The sequence below is a fragment of the Leptosomus discolor genome, chromosome 7 (assembly GCF_034619465.1).
Source record: "Leptosomus discolor isolate bLepDis1 chromosome 7, bLepDis1.hap2, whole genome shotgun sequence".
NCBI lineage: Eukaryota > Metazoa > Chordata > Aves > Leptosomiformes > Leptosomidae > Leptosomus > Leptosomus discolor.
Window position 1 is genome coordinate 28,969,491 of NC_141397.1, and position 20,450 is coordinate 28,989,940.

At 40.6% G+C, this 20,450-nt stretch overlaps 1 protein-coding gene across 1 annotated transcript in view; it reads right to left on the minus strand.

Moving 5' to 3' along the window:
* AMPH (amphiphysin) overlaps positions 1-20,450 on the minus strand; it is a 121,166-nt gene that overhangs the window by 16,952 nt on the left and 83,764 nt on the right. The window contains exons 10-17 of the mRNA XM_086467816.1: positions 18,733-18,871; positions 17,116-17,244; positions 12,039-12,146; positions 8,716-8,739; positions 7,073-7,096; positions 4,411-4,443; positions 2,956-3,006; positions 856-972 (exon numbers count right to left, since the gene is read on the minus strand). Of these exons, the coding sequence (XP_086323942.1) occupies positions 856-972; positions 2,956-3,006; positions 4,411-4,443; positions 7,073-7,096; positions 8,716-8,739; positions 12,039-12,146; positions 17,116-17,244; positions 18,733-18,871 (625 nt within the window). The remainder of the gene's footprint in view (positions 1-855; positions 973-2,955; positions 3,007-4,410; positions 4,444-7,072; positions 7,097-8,715; positions 8,740-12,038; positions 12,147-17,115; positions 17,245-18,732; positions 18,872-20,450) is intronic.

Sequence of the window (20,450 nt, forward strand, 5' to 3'; positions counted from 1 at the left end):
ACCACTTTTTAACCCCATGGTACAGACAGCTGGAACTGAAAAGCTGGAACAGAAAGCATGAAAACTGTCAGCCTACAAAAACAGATGCATTTTTTCCTCCAGGGTTTCTTAGCCTGTGGATATCACACACCACCAAGACCTTCTGGCAGAAGTACATAGAAGAGGAACCTCAGTTTGATAAAAAGGATATTCACTGAGATACCTGTTATAAAAAGGGATGCTAGTCAGCAGGAAACCCCACACCTACTATCTCAGACCACCTCCTAATTTGTAGTGATATCGGGTGCCCTGCTTTGTTCTTCTTGCAGAGCTGTCATTTCTTCTCCTACCCCTGTTTCCTTAATGCTTACATGTAAAAATCTTCAAACTGGCACTTGGAGTTCCTTCTTCAGCTCATGGCTGGCTTCTAGAACCATAAGCCTTGTAGACATTTATATTACAATCACTTTTTCCTGGTATTTTCATGGTCTAGAAAGGACCATACAAAATGTACATTGGCTTAGTGCTTAAAGCTCAGCTTGAAATGAAATGAGAAAACTGCTAATAAGGTCATTTAATAATGGCATCGATTTTTTCCCCTTCTGAAGTTCATCTGGAATCAAACAATCTGTGAAACCACAAACACTCAGCTGAACTTCAGTCTAAAATGCCAAACATAAGAGGAATGACATTTTAGGGTTGAAAGGAGTACATGTGCTGGAGAGGCATGCTGTGACACAGCTGGGTGCTGGGTAAACCACCCATGGACGGATGGTGATGATGGAAAGAATGGCTGAAATGCAGCAGGCACATTCACCATGACAAAAGGTGGCTCGGACGAGGCCCAGGAGATGGCATGCGGGACAGGTCACTCACCGCAGCCTGCTCTGCTGGCTCGGCAGGCTCAGCAGGGATGGCCTCCTTTTCCGCAAGAGCAGCAGCAGGGGTTTCCTCGACTTTGGGTTCCCCAGGTGGAGCTTCTTCAGCCTCAGTCTTTCGTTTTATTGATTTTTAAGTAGACAGTGGAAAAATTATTGAGAAGCACATGATAGCGGGGAGGGAGGAGGGGAATGGGAACTGTGCTGGGGAGGACAGCAGTGCTTGGCCTTCAGTATCTGAGGGGCATTTTCATCCTTAATGTTCTATATGGAAATTGAGCCAGTCCTACATCCCTCCCTTGCAACGAAAGAAAGCATCAGCTTCCTAGGTTACAGAAAGGGGCGATGGAGGTGGGAGGGAAGGCACCCATTTTGCTCAGAAATGCTCCAGAAAGTGATGGCAAGGCCAGGAGTTGAAACTGGCACTTGTGTGTACCAACACTGGGCTTCAAATATGAGATTTTAAAGTTATCCCCTATTCCCTAGTCCCTTCTCCAGTGAAGGTAAGAAGCAATTAGCAGAGATTCCAACAGCTTTTATATGCACAACGGCAACCCCTGACTACTTGAATTCTGGCAGTGTAAAAATCATTCCTGGTTCCTTATTAAAATGCATTCTCTCTTGAACTCTCATCACCTACAAGGCATTCATTTATCAACACACTATTGGGATTTCCACCCTTTAAATTCTGGTTTAAGCTTGTTTTTTAGCAAGGGGATTGAGCAAATCTCACCAGACCTGCACCACATTCAGTCCTGTGGCAAAATAGCTCACAGCAAAAGTGCTATCTCCAATGGAGACATCACTTTGTAAATACACGTGCATACAAGTGGAGAGCTCCAAGCTCTGCTCAGCATATTCCATTTACAAGATGGCTGATTCAACCAGATAAAATAACCCTGGCAGATTACTTTGCCATGAACAAATTGCTCAGCACAATATGAAGCTCAAAAGCTATTTAGCTGCTTTGCAGTTGGTAACAGGCAGCTGGCTAGAAGGTCTCCTGAGCTGGAGAGACAGCTTCCATGAAATTCTTAAAACCTTCTCCTCCCTGATATTTTTTGGGAAAACCCCCCATAGTTTCTCACTTCTTTTGTCGTATATTCCTTAAGCAGGCTGATATTTAATGAGAAGTCTGCCTAAGCAAGACTTTCAGGATTTGGCACAGCATAAAGAAACATTCATTATATTATACGACGCTGTGCAGAAATCTGTGTAGTGTATTAATTCCAGTTCTAGGGAATTTCACAAACAAGAAATACAACTGAAACGAGAAACACAAAGTAAATTTCTCCCAGGTAAGATGACTAATGAGTTTCCTGAGATTTAACACTGGAAAAAACTTCCAGGCTTAAAATCACAGGTAACGTTATAATGCAGGTTACATTGATGTGCTTCGAGTCACTTGTTGACAAGCAGTCTTCAGGCAAGTGACCACATTTCAGCTACAATTAAAAATACTGTCACCATATTCAGTAACCATTATGAACACAAGCACCACCACAGGCATCATATAAAAGTCTCATTAAATAATATTGAGTACCACTCTGCTGCTATGAAGTAGCTATAGCGCTCACCCAGCAATGCTGCCATTCCACCTCCTTAATCCAGGCTAACCAAAGACTGCAAGAGAAACTAAGAAACTGCCCAAGTATGATCACTTCCAAAAAGATTCTCCACTCCTTAGAAGCTGACTGTGCCTGCTATTAATATGTGGAGAGTGGGTAAAACTACAGCAATATTGGAGACATTTAAACAGCCATCCTGTACTATCACCTGCTTGCTACTCACTGGACCATAGTACTCGTAATTTCTTAAATGCAATAAATTAACAAACTGTTTAACTACACCTTTGAAAAGTAAATATATCTTAGCATATCCTGATTTTCTTTTCTTTTCTCTGCACTATCCTTGTGAAAGACTGTTTCAATGAGTAAAGATTTACAACTACAATGATATCACCCACCAACTCTTCCAGGTTAAGGTTTTGTGATTTAGAGGATGGAAAACACAAAAAGGAGAAAACATCTTTGCACAAAGGAAAAATGGTGCCATTTTTTACAAGGCATTTAAAAAGGAAGCAAAAGCTACCACTTACCAAAGGCTCTGTCACATTCTCGTTTGATTGCACTGTAAATGCAGAGGTATCCTAGATACAGAAATGAAAAACAATGATGCAAAAATGTTTGAGATGGGATGTTTGCAGGTGTGCATCAATTTTTTTAATGGTTTATTCAAGTAAAGTCATAAGTAAATTCACACAGAATAACATGACAAATAGATAACCTAAGTAAGTATTAATCATAGTTATTAGGTAAGCACTACTAATATTAAAGACATTCCTTTTTCAATTATATATTCTATGCTTCTAAACCATGCGAAGTTACTAAAGGCAGTGAAAAACCTTTCATTAAATACATGCGAATTGCAAGGACTTTGTTTCAGGCACAATGCAATTTAAGTTGTGAAACTCAGAATCTTTTTTGCAGACTACGTGTGTCTGTGCCTGGGGAGTACACTAGCTCTAAGCTACTTTCACATCTCTTGATTCTGGGCTTTTGTTTGAATAGTAACTATAGTAATTACAGATACAAAAATTTACCTGCAGTAAGAAGGTACAAAAATGGAGATGTTTTCCAACACCTCACTCATTCAGAACCAATTAATGTGAAAAACGCTGATGGACCAAATTCCTTTCCTACCACAGTGGAGGCATAAAATTTTAATTTCCTCGAGGAAAACATTTTGCCATAATTACTAGAGGTGGTAGCCTTGTGCTTTGCCCCTTCCTTCTGGATCCTTTACTAATTTAAATGTCCTAGAGCAGAATGGTTAAGCACTAGAAGGCTCATTTCCACTCTTGTATAAGCTCAGCTTTTTTGGGTGCTTTGAAAAAATGGTGTACAGGGTGTGCTGTGGATGAGCCAGTCTCTAAAAGGGTGCTGGAAATTAATGAAGTGCCAGGTTATCCACTTGAAATTTGGGATCTTGGCACAGCCCTGGCATTTGAAAGCATAAACGTGGTATCTTCATACACCTCTGCGGTGCTTAACACAGAGTGTCACCATCAGCAGAGCAGCAAACAAATAACTGAAGTTTAACTTTCGGATTAAAATGTATCTTAAATGAAATAAAAAGATGCAGAAACAAACAAAACTCACTTTATATATACACACACAGAGTCGTGAAAGTATGTGAAATTCAAGAAACCACATTTTACAGGATTTGGGGATTGTACGAAAAATCCACAAAAGAGCACAATAAAAAAAGCTAAACCAGTCCTTTTAGGAGGAAAAAAAAAAAAATCAGTCCCATTAAGGTAGTTGGATTTTTGCTCGTAAATTCAGCCAGGCCAAGAATACCAAGAATATTAACATAATTCTAGTAACATCTAGAAATAATTTCTGAGAACACACAAGGCTGGGACTTGAGTCAGTACGACACTGTTGTGCAGCTCATCTGTAGAACAGATTTTCTGAAATTGTACAGCCAGTCCTAATCTCTTCCTAACAGCACAGACAAAAAATAATCTCAAAACCCGTTTACTTCTTACCTGTGCAAATCCATTAAATGCTGTGCTGGATGCCTAAGTAGAAGTGAAGATCAGAACAAATTATCATTTGTTTACTAAATCAGAACATGAGTCAAAACATTTTTATTTGCAAAATAAAAATGTAGGCCAGACATTTAAAAAAAAAAAAAAAAAGGGTAAAGCAGCAAGAAATTTGACAACAGTGCTATTTGATCACAGGTGTCACAGGCTTAAAGAAAACAACAACAATAAAAAAAAATCAAAAAGAGTAACTTAAGCACATTTATAAAATAATAATTTAAAAAAAGTCTAGGTGCATTTAAAGTTACGCATATAAAAGACAAAACCTGCGAGACACAACGTGCCTTCACAGTTCAAAGCTTCATTCACCATTTTGAAATGTGTATTTGTCAGCCTGCTTCACTACATGGCTGAAGGGCACCACACTATGAACAGTTGCATGGCAATTTTTTAAAAAAAAGAATAGCACGGGCTTAGGAAGGGCAGTGGGAAACACACAAATGGATTGTTTTTAAACGACAAGGTTATGCATGGCCTAAGGAACTCTTTGTCTAGACTAGGCTACACACTGGGGTAGGTACCTCTTCTTTATCAGCCTCAATTTCCTGGTACAACAATCCATATCTCCGGTTAGCAATTTCATCTTCAGATAAATCTGAGTTGTTGGTCTCATTGTCTTTAGGACTAGTTGAGCTCTCGGTGCTAGCATTTCTGGAATTTCCCATTTGAAACAGAGCCAAGGGTCTAGCTACCTCCTTGCTCAGTCCAGGATTGCTAATGCCTGCCTGCTCCCCAGGCAAGCCTTGTTTTATTGGTGCCTCCTGACTTTCATTGCTTGTGCTTGCACTTACTTCTCCCCAGCTGTTATCAGTCCCTCCTAGGTCTTGTGTAGACCATTTATCACTAATGCCTAACCAAACATTTTCCATGTTACCTTCCTCTGAGTCTTGCTGCTTGGGGAAAAAGGGCCAATTATCCAGTCCATTGGCTTGGCCATCTGACAGATTAGAAAAACCCCAGGAATCATTGGTAACTGTTGGATCCCAGTTTGCCAGCCAGGGGTCTGTTTCCAAGGCTTCAGGAACACCACTACTACTAGGATGCTCTTCAGCGACTGCTGCTGCTTCCCTACCTGTCACTTGGTCTTCTGCATTATCTAGGCAAGGATTACCACAGCTTGTGCTAGCAGCATCAGCTGTCTCGGGCAGCAATGCACACTCTTTTTCAGCAGCAGCTTGACCTTCAGAAGCAGCAGTACCATTTGGGAGGAGGCTGATGCTATTGTCTTCGGCTCCTTTACCAGACTCTTCTGCACTGAATAATTCAGCGTCACACAGAACATTTCCAGTATCTGTAGGGTCCTTTTCTGTGTGGTCAGTTACCCCTAGGTCAACACGTGCTGTCATGTTTATACACTCTATGGAGGTACTCTCTCCAGTACCACTGTCAGTTTGGTCTAAGCCATCCTCAAATGTCTTTTCATGGTCCTGATCCCAGACACCAAAGACTCTCTCAGGTTCAGCACCAGTGCTTTCTATAGTTTTACAGTTGTCCGCTACTATTTTGTCCCCACCTTCCGGCCCTGTGCTCAACAATGGTATTTCTCCATCTGTCTCCTCAATGACATCGACACATTCAAATTCTTCTTCCCTAGGGTTTTCTGGGTTAGCACCACTGGCTTTCCCAGCATCCCCATCATTATCTTCCAACTCCTTTAAGTTTTCTACCTCTGTGCTGACTAAAATTTCAAGATCTGATTTTGCTAAACTCTTATGAAGTTCTGCCTCACTGTTTCCTTTCATTTCGCAACCCTGCTCTTCCAGTTCCTCTGTACCTTCTACCTCCTTGTAGTTAACAGTTCTGGTCTCTACCTTTTCACTTGGCTTGACACCTGCCCACTCGTCTTCCTCCTGCTCTTCCTTTGCCTTTTGCACATCACATGGGAGGGGTTCATCCAACAAGCTATCAGTTCCCAGGATGGGTGGCTCAAAACTGGTTATGTTCTCTAAAGGCTGATTGGTCACCACATCTTCCCATGGGACATTTTTGGCATCCAACTGGTCCTCCAGTGAAGTCCTCTGGTTTTCATTTACAGAAGCTGACTCTGGTGCAGCATCCTCCTGCTCACCTACAGCAGGCCAAACACCAACAGGCAGAATACCCGTGGATTCGCTTGAGGTTTGCTCTGCCCCAGGGAAAAGCAAAGAACCGCCTGCAATAACTTCCTGGCTGACACTGGGTGTGCTAACATCTAGGCCCCAGTTGAGTGAACCTAGATCAGTTTGATATCTGTTAATATCTTCTGATGACCCACTGTTTGGGGTTTCCTCCATGACCAGGTTACACAGGGAAAGACTTTTTGAAGAATCAGGCTTTAAGCAAGACAGAAAAGCAAAGAAAAAACACAAGATGAAAAAGATAAAGGAGGACTTGATGAGAAAACACAAAATTTATATTTTACTACAGCAATTTTAATTTAAGAATGAAAGTGACTAAATTAAGCCATTTAAGGAAAAGCTATGTGGTTTGCAACATTTGGAGGCAATAGATTGCAATGTAAAAGAGCGGCACTGATAGACAAAACCAGAAAACTATGTATTACACCTCACTGATTAAAGCATGTCTCTAAAGCAGTTGCAATTTTGGGGGGTCTTTTGCTTACCGGCTGCACCAATTCGCTGCTTGTCTGTACAAAAGAAAATCATACATATAAAACACAGAAAAGAAGAACATGATGGACTTTATTACTGCAGCAGTTTGTTAATTAGCAGTTCTCTAACCAGCACCAATTACCAAATTGGTGAGGAAGGAGCAGTGGGTTCTCTCCTGCCACTCCACACTGAGTTTAAGCCACGTCCCCAGCCTCTGCATTACACTGTAAAAGGAATTCTATATGTATGTTGAGTATTTCTCACACCTTACTTTCCTCTGTGAGCCACTGACACTTTTATCACAGGAACCCTAGTATATCTCAATTGAAAAGAGGGACTGCTCCAGGAGGTGGTGACCAAGGAAGGAAACAAACGCACTTGACAACAAGGCTTACTTGTATTTACACTAAGGCATCACTGCATCACTCAGGCAGTACTGAGGGCTCTGAGCGTGCAGCTCTGATTCTCCATTACCCTGTGCTGTGCAGAGGCATTTACATCCACACAGAGTAAGCCATCAAGTCACAAAGCCTGCTGTCTGCACTGCCACTTTGAACTGATACAAATGCTGCAAGGAAGATCAACAACTACTCCGCACTCAACTTATTAAAACTCAGTAAAAGGCTGAGCATCCCTAATTTCAAACATTTAGCTGTGAAGAAGCTCACTACTTACTCTATTTTTTCTTTAAGCAAAGAGGAAAACAATTTCAATACAGAATGCATATATAATATTAACTAGATACATATAAAACTGTGCAAAAGGAAGACACTGATAAAGCTATCTAATATAGGTTTAGAGTACTAAATTAGAAATATTTCTGGATTATTTTAGCTGGTCTAGATATTGGCAGCCTTGAAATTTTGGCTAGCTTACACACGTGACTGTTTTTTCAGGCTTTATTTAACCTTTCCCAGTAGAGAGAGATGAGCATTTAATATCCATCACACACGCCATGCGTTCACAAAACTGCTGCAAATCTGAATGCATGAGAAGCATCCATAGATTTCTGTGCTGGCTGAAGCTGCAAAAGGTCAAAAACTAGCACACCAGACTCCACATCAAGTCAACCCAGCTATCTCCATGACATAAAAGAAAGCTCAAAAAATGAGTTGTTTTCTTCCCACAGATCATTGTATCTGATTTGGCACCAGAAGGAATAAGGAAGGATTCATGCAGTTTCCTAAAGTAGCAGCGTCTTTTGTGAATACTTCCAGCTCACTTTATGCCCACAAAGACAAGTTAAATTCTCTTCTCTCCTAAATTTTGAGAAAATGGTTATTGATTGGGTTAAAGTCCTGATGAACTACACCTTCAGATAATTAAAACAGGTGACTAGCATCCATTCCTACCCTCTAATAGCTGTAATTCAGGCATGAGAATAAAAGCAACACACTTAGCTAAAATGATTGTGAACCTTATTAGCCTAGATCTCTGGCATAATTTAGGCTTTGTAGGCCAAGCAACAGAGATCACTTTTTGTTGTTGGTTTTAAAAGATCCCCAGTGGCTTCATATACCTGAAAGTGTTTGTCACGGTCTATAAATTCTTTAACTTGGCTTTTGGTAAAAGTATCGTAAATCTGAGTTTAAGGTGTTACAAAATCAAAGGCACAGAAATATCCCAATTCACAATGATTAAATGTCAGGCTTACCGTCCATAGATCCCATGGCAATGTCTGAAAAACGGAGTGGAAAAAAGAGGGTCTTAGAAAAATACCGTTCATATACTGTATGTTCAACAAGCTACATAACTGTGTGCATTAACTAACAAGAGAGAACTTATTTATATGCATATTTATAATACATATTTATTTTATATATTAGTTCATGTGTGTGTGTGCATGTGTGTGTGGGTACGGATCTGCATAACGTGTTTTTTGGTTAAAGAGGACGGGCAGTATGGATGGATTGTGGTATTTCCCACTTCAAAGCAGTTGTTGCTTTCCAGCAAACTTATACCGCCACGTGCTTGAGTAACAGCCAGATTCTGAGCTGGTGACTGAATGACTTTCACCAGGTACAGGAGTCTCTGCAAGATGTAAGCTTTAAAGAGCTTACATAGGTCAGGTTTTTAGCCAGTTAAAAAATGATACAGCTATCCACTGAGAACGAGTGGGTTTTCTCATAAGTCTGACAGCAGGAAAGAAAATGGCATGCTTTTTGGGAAAGAAAACAAGTTGAACAATGGTTTAATTTTCTTGTCCAGTCTGTTAAGCAATAAATGACAGTGACCTCTCAGCAGAACTGCTGAATGGACAGATGAACAAAGAGCAGCAGACTTCATGCCAAATATTAATAGCCCACCATAGGAGAAGGAACTCTGCTGATTGGTCCTGAAAGCTTCGAAACATATCTATTATATTCACACCAAGGTTAAAGCCCATGAAAAACAAAAACTAAATACGTGCATAAAGTAAAAGGTAAAAATGTTCCTGAAATCTTTGCAAATGTTAAATGTGACTCTGACATTTGACTGAGAGAACAGATTGCTGCATTTAGCTGCTTTTCTTGCCTGCTTCTTATTTTGTGAGGACAGAATGGCTCTCTGAACAACTTCTGCTTTCATGAACAAGAGACACAGTAATAACTCGCTACTCAGATTTACAGCAAATTAACATCAACAGCCATTTTTCAATCAGTTTGATTTGGTTTAAGTCCAGGTACGTGCTTCTTTTGCGGATATAACTCACAAGCGTACCTGCTCACTCCACTATAATGTTATTTAGCTGAACATTCAAGCTTTAAGGAAAAATGATAGGTCTGTTCTTATAGTGCTAACTGGTACAAACCCTAGACGACTTCCATGGAAGGAGAGATTGCTCATTTTTCATGTTTTCATTTTCCTTTCATTACTTGTGAGACTTTGAGCATGAGGAGGAAAGAATAAACTGAGGAAGAGGTGAGACAGACCACAGCTAGCAAATGGAGGCAAGGGCCAGGCATGTTTAAAAAGCCCACTTCTGAAGCAGCCATGGAAACAGAAAAGCAAGTGAGGAAGGGCAGACTGGGGCTGCGGTTGGATCACCCTGGCAGAGCAGTGGAGGGAGATAATTAAATGATCAATAGGGAAGTCATGCCAGGCCTCCCAAGGCATCATGGCACAGATGATGACTCCTGTCTTCACATCACTACTTTAGCAGTTTCATGAGGGGAAAATATCCGTAACTGAAGCAAAAAGTATACATATATAGAAATACTGCTTAAGGCTCTGTTCTTAGTCTCCCTGCAAGGTAGCACAGGGCTCTCCAAAGACTGCAACCACAGTTCATTCCGTCTATGCTGCCATAGCAATGACCCTGTCACACCCCATGGGACCGAGACCCAGACTGCAGAGCTGTCTTCCCTTCTTCTAAAAACCCGGTGCTCTGACTCATCCACACGCTCTTGTGGATATAGGCCATCCTTTCTCATATATGTAGGCTAGGAGGAAAGGTGAAAAGAGAGGAGAGACTGAAGGTGCTCAGTGAATGCTTCCTATGCACCTAGATGAAAAATTACAAGGTACTTTTCTTCATGGAATTATACTCTGTATTTCATAGTACAGTTGAATCTAAAACAACTCTTTTTCATTAAACTAATAAGGTCTTCTACAATCTGTACAATATGATGTCAGGACAAATGTGTTCTGTCACAAAAGTTAAATGTCTTTGGTTTAATGATCCTGCTGCTCTAATCAGTACTATTACAAGACAAAGTGAAAGAGTAGAGTTAGCAAAGCCACAGCTAGAGGTTTCTGTTACTGCTGAATGCCAAGGAATTTCCTTCCCCTTCCTCTTCCCTGCTTAAAGGAAGCAAGAAAAATAACCAATAAGATGCACAAAGCCCCGGCTATAATTAAACACTTCTAGCAAAACAAGCAAAACACAATGAGAAATTTCAGCTAATGTTCAGAGTGCTGACAATACACTGGTTTTCTGACAGTGCATCAGAGATCACTACAGATCTCATTACATAACCAGGACTGCACATCAAAAAAGAAATTAACTAACTATGGAAGAGATCAGCAGAGAACCAGGACTATCTCAGCCTTAAAGCTTCTTGTCTTCTCACTCCTTTCCCAGTGCTGTATTCCTGAACAGCTGATTAGTCCCTTTCAAGTCTCACAGTACAAGCCAAGTTAGTGATAGCCATAGGGATAACAGGTTTTACTAACAGTGTGTTAATATTGTTTCCTTCTCTGTTACAGCACAGAGCTACAGCTGTGCTAGCCAGGAGAACTTCCCTACTGTACTATCAGCCCTATTGGTAGTGAGGATGAGATCTGCATCTTAAAATAGCAGGTCCCCTAGGGTAAGCCAATAAAAATCAGCAACTTGATATATCAGCCTTTTTTTTTTTAATTTTACTTTTCTTCTTTTTTTTCATATTGCTGCAAGAAACTACCATGGCCAATATTACCATAGAATGCAGAATTTCCTTAACGCAACATGCTGCAATGAAACATCCTATTCCATCCTCTCATTTTCCTTGAGGTTAGGTCTAAAATAGATTTGTGAAAGCAAAACCATTCAGATCATATCCACCGCTTGGTGCAGAAACTCCACCACAGCAAAGCAATCGCATGCTGACTCCATGACACCTAGGTCCCCTGAGGCATCTTTCCAGACATGAAGAGCCAAAGCAAAGTCAGAAGAATTGTCAGAAAAACAAGTACTGGAGAATTATAATGTTGGCACTAAAAGTTATTCTAAAGATGAAAGACAACGGCATGCTGAAGTCACGGCCAAGGTACCAGCAACGATTCTCATTGGCACTCATCTCATTTTACCACCTGACAATTTCCTTTCCTTCCAGTACATCATCAAGTACAAAGTTACTGAAGGGGCAAGAGAGATGACTGACTAGAGTGGCTCAGGAAGACCAGGTTTTTCAGACACTGCAGATACACTGCTCATTAGTACATGTGGCAAATCTTTGCTACCAAACACAGCACATTGCATTCCTATGCTTCTGCTACCTCAAGGCAAAGAGATACCTGAGACATGGGTGAATGAGTGACTCCTGTTGATACAACTTCTGGCTTGAAAGGGTCGAAGTCCAAATCTAGCAAAGATTCCTCTTTCTTAGCTTCAGGAACTTCATTCTGTTAGAAGAGAAACACGACTCGTGAAATTTCATCTTTCAAAAGCTGCCCTGCGCAGCCAAATATTAAGGCACCCAAGAAAAAAAAAACATTATATCACAGACTTTCTAGCTGTGGTGCAAGCCAGGAGGGGAGGGAGCCCTGAAGATTTTCTGAGCTTTAGTGTAACTTCTAATTTTATTTTTATGAGCTTCACTCTTACGATGCCTTTGTTTTCTCTGTAGTGCAGCTTTGCCTTTTCAGGTTAAACAAATTGCAGCCCTTTTGAAAAAGTGCTGGGTGTTCACCATTTGACTGTGAAGGCTCATTGAGACAGACACCAAAATTAAAAACAATATCAATGGCACCCTATGTCCATACATTCTAATAAGTGAATCTCTCCCCAAACACAAACATTAGTAAAAAAGACAATATAGAAGGACATAAGTGCATTTGAACTAAATTTCAATTCGGAACATGAATACTAATTTACATTTAATGCTACCCTTACCTCTAAACTTTAGGAAACATCTTACATAACACTACCTAAATCTTGCTACACTGATCTGCTCTTACAAAACTGGATTACATGGTAGAGCCTTTTTTTGTTTGCAATTAATGAATTATCCAAGGCCTCTGAGGTCACTATAAATACATACATTGGTTCAATGAACTACAGGTCTTTCTGGCGGTAAAGTAACGTGAACAAATAACTCGCGTGCTTCAACATAAAACTTTAATTAGCGTGAAACTGTAGCTGAGATTTAGTTATCACTAATGTTAAATATTCTAGGCAAGCATCTTGGTTTTGGTAACGAGGCTAGTACTGCCTATTGCTAGTTGTTCAGTGTTTATTAAATAGTGAGAGAAGCTTGTCTTTTGATGTACAGAATATGTAGACAGTATTCATTAGAATGTTATTTTGAAAAGCATTCAGATTGGAAATGGAACCACAGGAAATAATTTGTACACATACATTCACATATAATCTTCTGTAAGAATGGTAACACAGGGTCAGACCACATAGTCCAATGTCCTGTTCCTGACGGTGGCCAAAGTGTATGCCAGGGGAAGTCTACAACAACATGGCAGTTGTAAGAACAGCAAAACTAGGAGATGATAATAATAATGATGATGATAGTGAAAGAAACAAACAAAGCCTTTCTATTATTAAAACATTTAAGAGTGTAAACTTTCCAAATTAGTGTTACTATTGGTAAACAAACGTTCAAAAGTAGGCAATTAATGGCTTCCACATGCCACAAGACATCTGAGCTCTCTGTGTCACCTGAAAACGTGGTCAAAATAGCTCCTCAGCTCCCACGCTAGGAATGACAGAGTGACCTGGAACTCTTCAGCCTGGAAGAGGAGCGCTAAGGGTGATGTGAGCAGGACCTACACCAGTGTGAGAGGTGCAGGGGTTTGGCTGCTCCATACTCCTCCAAAGCAGGAGGGCAGGTGACAGTGAAGTTGATGAGGGCAGATGTGGAATAAAGAAAAGGTGGTGGTGCTCCCTGAGGCACAGAGTTCAGCTGGGGACCTCCCTGCCATCGGGTAGCGCAAATGTGAAAAATTTACACGTGCTGAAAGACTGAACAAATTTGTGGCAAAATAGTCTATTGGGGACTACTAAATAGGTAGAAATCATGTTGAGGAAGCCCCTGAGCTGCAAATGGCTAGAGGCTGGGAGATTATAGGAGGAGGTGGTGGGTGTAAGGAGTAATAACATTGCTTGCCTCATTTTGTATTCTTCCCTTGGCCTCTGCTTTTGTCCACTGGTGAAGATGGGTAACTGGTCTGACACACTGAAACCAGTGTTACGGTCTCACACTTTAAAGTCAAAACCAAAACAGCCCTTCCCACCAGTGACCAGCATTACATTCATTCTGTCATGCCTTCCATCCAATCTATTTAGATTTCATCACATAGGCCCTTGAGGCACTAGTATTCATACGGCCATACAGCTTGACAAAACAACACAGCACTAGCTAGCATATAATCAGAAATGGATGGAGATGAAAAAGTTAAATTATCTTTCAGTGAGCTCCGAGAATGAACTTGTTATTTATGAGGACTGAATTACATGAACACGAGTCTCACTTAGGCCATGTGTGCTGACAGCCAAGGTATCTGTGGTACTGATCACTGACTGCAAAAATTACCATTGCCCATTAGAACAAAATGAAGAGAACGCTTGTCGAACTTCAGAAACAAAGGGCCAAATAAACATACAGAGTGACTGAGATACCATGTTAGATGGACATTTAGGAGAAACAGGAACCTCAGGAAATCCCTCGATAAGGGACACAGCTGTGACAGGAAGGCCTGCCAATCACCCTGTGTTAATTCCACCACAGCATGACAAAGCATGAACAAATGCCACATTTGAAAGAGGTGGCTGTGGCAGAAGCAAGGCTGTACCTCTCTGGGGACATGCATGCACAGGGGACGGAGAAGGTGCAAGAAACCTGCAAGCACCACCAGAACTGTCACTCCCTCTCTGCATACAATCTGTACAAGCCTTAAAATAGCCCTAGCAGATATGGGTTGTTAACTTCAGAGCTGTCGGACACACTCAGAAACATTAAGTATCTGGAAGGGGCATATTATAAAGGCCTACAATGTCCAATCTAGTAAGTGGGCACCAGGAAGCAATGTTATGTCAAGAAAACAAGAAATAAAGCAAGGAATGCTCATTTCTGGAACGATCCTTTCATCCAGTCACCTATATATCACATCTTCTCACCTCTTTCTTGTACTTAGCAGTAATTAAATCCATTCTTGACAATGAATAAACTGGAAGTGTGAGCTGCTTTGCTGAATCAGGATCAAAATATTCAACAACATCAAGCAGAACTGTCTTTCAGCATCTTGCACAACACCAAATGCACTAATACGGCTTGGTAAAGAAAGATGAACAACAATTACAGGCTATTTGTGTTCCAGAGGACAAAAGTCTTTGGCCTGTTTGTAACCCTCTCTGAAACACGGGGTTAAAGCAGCAAAGCTCCATTCATCAGCCTGTTGGTTTTGTGCCTCTGCATGAGCACTGCACCAAGGACACCAGTGGCAGTCCCTTGGGAAGTTCTGCACCATTAGAAGGCTCTGCAGGCTCGGTAGCTTCCTCCATACTACCCAACAAGGGCTCTGGGAACATAGGAGATGCCATAAGCACCAAGAGGACTAAGTCCATGTTTCCTGTGGATTTCATGCAATGTATTTTCAAAAAGTGGTTCCCTTACAGAAGGATATAAACCCGATACATCACACTATTTGGGTATGCCTGTACATACTCAGAGATCTCAGATACCATAAGGATGCTTTAGTGATGGGTGTGGGTTTTGTGGAGGGAGAAGTGCAGATGATTCATGAGAAAGTGGCCAGGGAATAGCTTAGGTCATTCCCAGGTCATTGACTGTAGAGGAGGGAGGGAAATAAATCACTCTCTGAAGGGAGATCAATTTTTCCTTGAGAGACAAGGGCAAGATTTCAGTTCTCAGGACCATGCCCCACCTTTATTATGTCATTCCATTTTTGTACCAATCTCTCGTAGAAAGGATGAAAAGATTCCGGAAATGTGACTTACATGCTCTTAAAGCCCTGTTCCAGTGTCAGCTCTTAATGGAAAAGCAAACTGGTTCCATTTCTGATTCCCTGGCTGGCCTGATAGGTGAAGCTTAAGTGGATACAGCATTTAATGCGGGGGCCACATCTAGCACAGGTTACACGGGCTCTTACCACTGATGTAAGTGGTGTGATAACTCCTATGAAGTCAGGGTACAATGATGCAACAGACCTGCAATCTCCCTTCAGCAGGAGGGCCCAGGAGTATGCCCATGGCTGCATACTGGGAGCTGCCATTAATTCTTTGATTGCATAGGGACTTAACTATAAATAACTCTTTTCTCTTCCAAATAGATCCCTGTGTACAGCAATGCCTTTTTCTCCCCTCCACAAGAAAACAGAACACCACATGTTCAAATTCTCTAAAATAATTTTGGTTTTCATTGCTGTGCCTACATTCTCCTGTGTTGTCAAATGAATTAGTACAAAACCAATAATTCACATGAAAACAAAAATTCATAAACATTCTGCATAAGCTTCAGATCTGCATATTTCTCCCCAGTCTATCAGATGCAGGCTCAGATTTCAGAGTTGTAATTACCATAATAGAGAGGGTCCATTATGGAACAACCAGTGGTTACTTAAACTGCATAAAAGCTGAATAACTGAATACAAATTATACAGACGTATTTTACAGAACTCTGGCTTTTCTGTTACATAAACATTTTAAAAATTTCATAATTTCATAATAATGAGACAAAAGTAATTTTGATCACTTCTCTGCTGTGTAACTAATGTTTATACAAGTCAAAACCAAGTGAATGAATATCTAGCTGGAGCAGCCTTTTACACCTGCAAAAAGTTGATTAAAACAGCCAAGTTCCATTTCTTAAAAATCACTCAAAAGAAAAAAGTAGTAATTTTTATGATTTTGATGGAAGAAACAGAAATCATAGAAATATAGAATGGTTTGGGTTGGAAGGGACCTCAAAGATCATCTAGTTCCAATCCCCCTGCCATGGCAGGGGCACCTCCCACAACGAAGGATCACTGTGAAGTGTCAGTTGAGATGCTTAGGATTAGACAAAGCCATCTTAGATGAGCTCTCATCTTGTAATGCAACCTGGATGCAGTTAAATCTCAAACATGGCTGCTTAGCAGTGTTTTTAGTCAGGCCTCTCAGAAGTATCTCTCTTTTTTTTTTTCCAATATGTTACAATGTCAACCCTTTTGAGTGATTATGTGTGGCCTGTTCAAAGATAAAACACCATATTTGTGACCCTTTCAAGATAACATAAAATGGTAATTGTGCATCTGCCTTCTACTTACACCTCCCTCCCCACAGAGATCAGCCCCCAAGGCCACTATCTTGGAGAACCTGGGATGATTGCAAGGTTGGACCCACACACCATCCTCTGAAGCTTACCTGTGATGGGGTTGTCACATTGATTTCTGGGACAAAGTTGTCATCAAAGAAGTTAATGATGTTCTCCTGTTGCAACTCCTTCGTGGGTGTGAGCTTAGGCAGTGGTGGGACTGGTGGACCTTTCCTCAGCTAGACAGACAGCAAAAATGTCACAGACTAGTTCAGGAGTGAAAGAAAGAGCTTTAAGCTAGGCCTAAACAATTTTTGTTAGGTTGTTATCACTGCTGCTTCACCTGAAATGTGGCAATAAGCCACGGGTTGAAAGGAACTGTTTGGTGTTTCACCACCAGCTTCCTTGAAATAAACATTGTGGGAAAAGCAAAACTACTCTAGGTTTCAAACTCATCCCAACTCAAGGTTTAAGATTTCATACAATAGCATTTCTTGACTGATTTTTTTTCTGCTCTGACAGGCACACAGTGCAAGACACTGCCTCTCTTATGCAGCTCATAGTTAGAAAGGCAATACCACAGAGAGCCAGGCCCCTGCAGCTTTTTGGCTTCTTAAGTTCATTCCTGTTTAGCTTTGGTATTTTGTCCCTGACCACCTGTCGCTACGTTTAAAGCCTACTTAATGCTAAGACCATATCATCTCTGGGAGCCACAGCACCTCGGAGGTGCTTAGGTTACTAATTCCCCTTGCTCTCCAGAGATTCATGTAACTATGACACACTAATTGCTTGGAATAATACCAAATATTGGATAATTTAAACATCTGTCAAAATACCAAGAAAAAAATTCCACAAACGATCCTCAGGTGGTGTAGTGACATAACACCACTGGCACCAGTAAGACTAAACTGAGTCCTACCAGATGAATATTCAGGCAGTGAGATGTCACATTTTGGGAGACCAGAGAAAACAAGTGTGCTCACATGCAACTAAATGCAAAACTGAATATCTTCTGATGTGCTCCCACCATAGAAATAGCAATCAGCACAGAAGCTATCCCAATTCTGGAAACAGTAACACCAACACAAGTCTTTGATATGTTCATGAAGTATCACATACAACTCCTATGCTACAGATGAAACTGATGCACCAAACCGATTCTTATTTCACCCATACTGTGAGAATTACTCCAGTGACTCCAACAGTGTCAAACTTCTCAATGCAGTGTTAATAACAACCAATAAGCCTTTAATTATCAGTAATTATCACAGCAGTATTTAAGCCAACTCTATTATTTACCATTTTAGAGGTTGTCCAGGCCAGTGATACTCTCTAGGTAATTTTTTACCAAGTTAAGAATAAATTTGAAGATTAATGAAGAGCAGAAATATATAATGTACTGAAATTCACGAGGAGGTTTTAGAAGCTATCGCTGCTGGGATACGGGTCCTTAGAGACTATGCAACTTTTTAAGAAGTGTTTTGCTTTGTCACCACAAGTCCCCCCAGTTCACTGGGCACCTTAAATTTTCTTCATTCCCCCTTATATAAAACCCACTTTCCACCCAGGCTTGTCACACAGGGATGGACAAACAATGAACAGAACAAAGCCAGTGGCCTCCCTGTCATTTCTCAGTTGCAGCCTAGATGAAAAATCCACCACATGCATCATCTCAGCTATCTTTTACTGCACAACAGGCCAGTTTCTTCTGCTAGGTTTCCGCTTACCTGTGTGGGTGACTTAGGTCGGGCTGGTGCCGGAGATGCTGGTGCCAGCATGTGGTTGGGACTAGCAGTAGGGCTAGGCAGGGGAGAGACCTCCTCTGGCGGTGATGGTGTTTTTGCAATGCGGAGTGGACCTGAATCGCTAGACAGAAGCAAAACAATGGTGAGGACATATGTATCATGGTGACTTATTACCTTGACAATTTGATGCAGTAGTTGAATGGCATCCCTGATGTAATGCCAGTGACCACAAAAGGCAGTACACACTGGAGACAAACTGAGCCATTACATAGTGACTAAAACTAAAACTGCAATTAAATTCAATTAAAATTCAGTGATCTACAGTGTCAAAGGAAGTTTTAACTTTGAGTGATCTGGATTTTTGGAACATCTGTTTACCTGATCATTATAACTTGAGGGAAACAGAGTACTTGCACTTTTTCAGAGTCTGTACTCGAAATAATGTTTCACATACAATTTTGTAACTCTTGTTAAAATGCAAGATGGAATTATTGTCTTCATTTCACACAGCTCTCAGAATAAACGACTCTAAAGACAAAAACCCCAGGGGAAGGCATAACAATGAATAATGCAAATAATCTTAAAAGCTCAGCAACTTCAGAAAGGTTTCAATAAAATAAAACACAACCAAGATTCTTATAAAGATATCACTATTTAGAGGGACAACTCACCACAACTATAAACAAGCAGTAGTCAAGTGACTTCAACAGAGCTCTGCTGTCTAAGAAAAGATCTGATGAAGTCCTGAGAAAGTATCTGCCCTTCCCATAAAAAGAACCCAGTGCAAACACCAAGACATATTCAGCTACCTAGAAATGCTGAAAGCTTACAACTCCGGGAGGCTATAAACTAGAGCACTCTACAACCACAAGAGAAGAGCAACTCGTACACATCGTCGGGGAGGACAGAAGCGCTACCTGATTGAGGAGACCACAGCATAAACATGTTCCTAATGCTAACACAAGAAAAATTTGTTCTTTGGAAAGGACAGACTTAGCTCACACTCACCACCTCTTTCTGTGGAAGTATTAAAAAAGAAAAAATAAGCAGTTATTAAGAAACTTCTTTCCCAGGTTCAATATTTGCCTTCAGGATAGAGTATTCAGTAGCATATAGGTTTTTAAGATGTTTCTTTTTATACAGTTCTTTAAAGGAAAGATTAGGTACTGTACTTGTCTAGTATCTACTTCTCACGCATCTGAAAAGGAAAGCTGTTTATCTTACAAAGATCCGCTCCTGAGTAGTGTTTTAGAGCATCATAACTAATGATGGAAATCAAAATCTATCCAGATTTTCACACAAGTCTCTGAACAATACAGCAAAAGAGAGTAACATAGTAACTAAAAAAAGTATATTTAAAAAGCACTTCTAAAATAAGTTCAGAAGATCACACTGCATTAGTCTACATCTAGTCACTGACAGCAATAATGATTATTTTTTTCTCTCATTGATGCAACAAGTAATTCAGTGGGAATGAGCATATGCATGCTGGACATGGTCTAGGAGACACAGGTTTGCTTAGTACAAAAACTGCTTGGAGTTTTCAAACACTAGCTTACTTTTCATCCCATAAAAGTATTTTACAAATCCTTTATGGAAACATAGTCCAGCTCGTGAGTTCATCCTAAAGGGGCTGGAAGTGATGATGTATGAGCTAACAACTCCAGAGGCAGTGTGTAAGTATGTATTAGCATGGATTA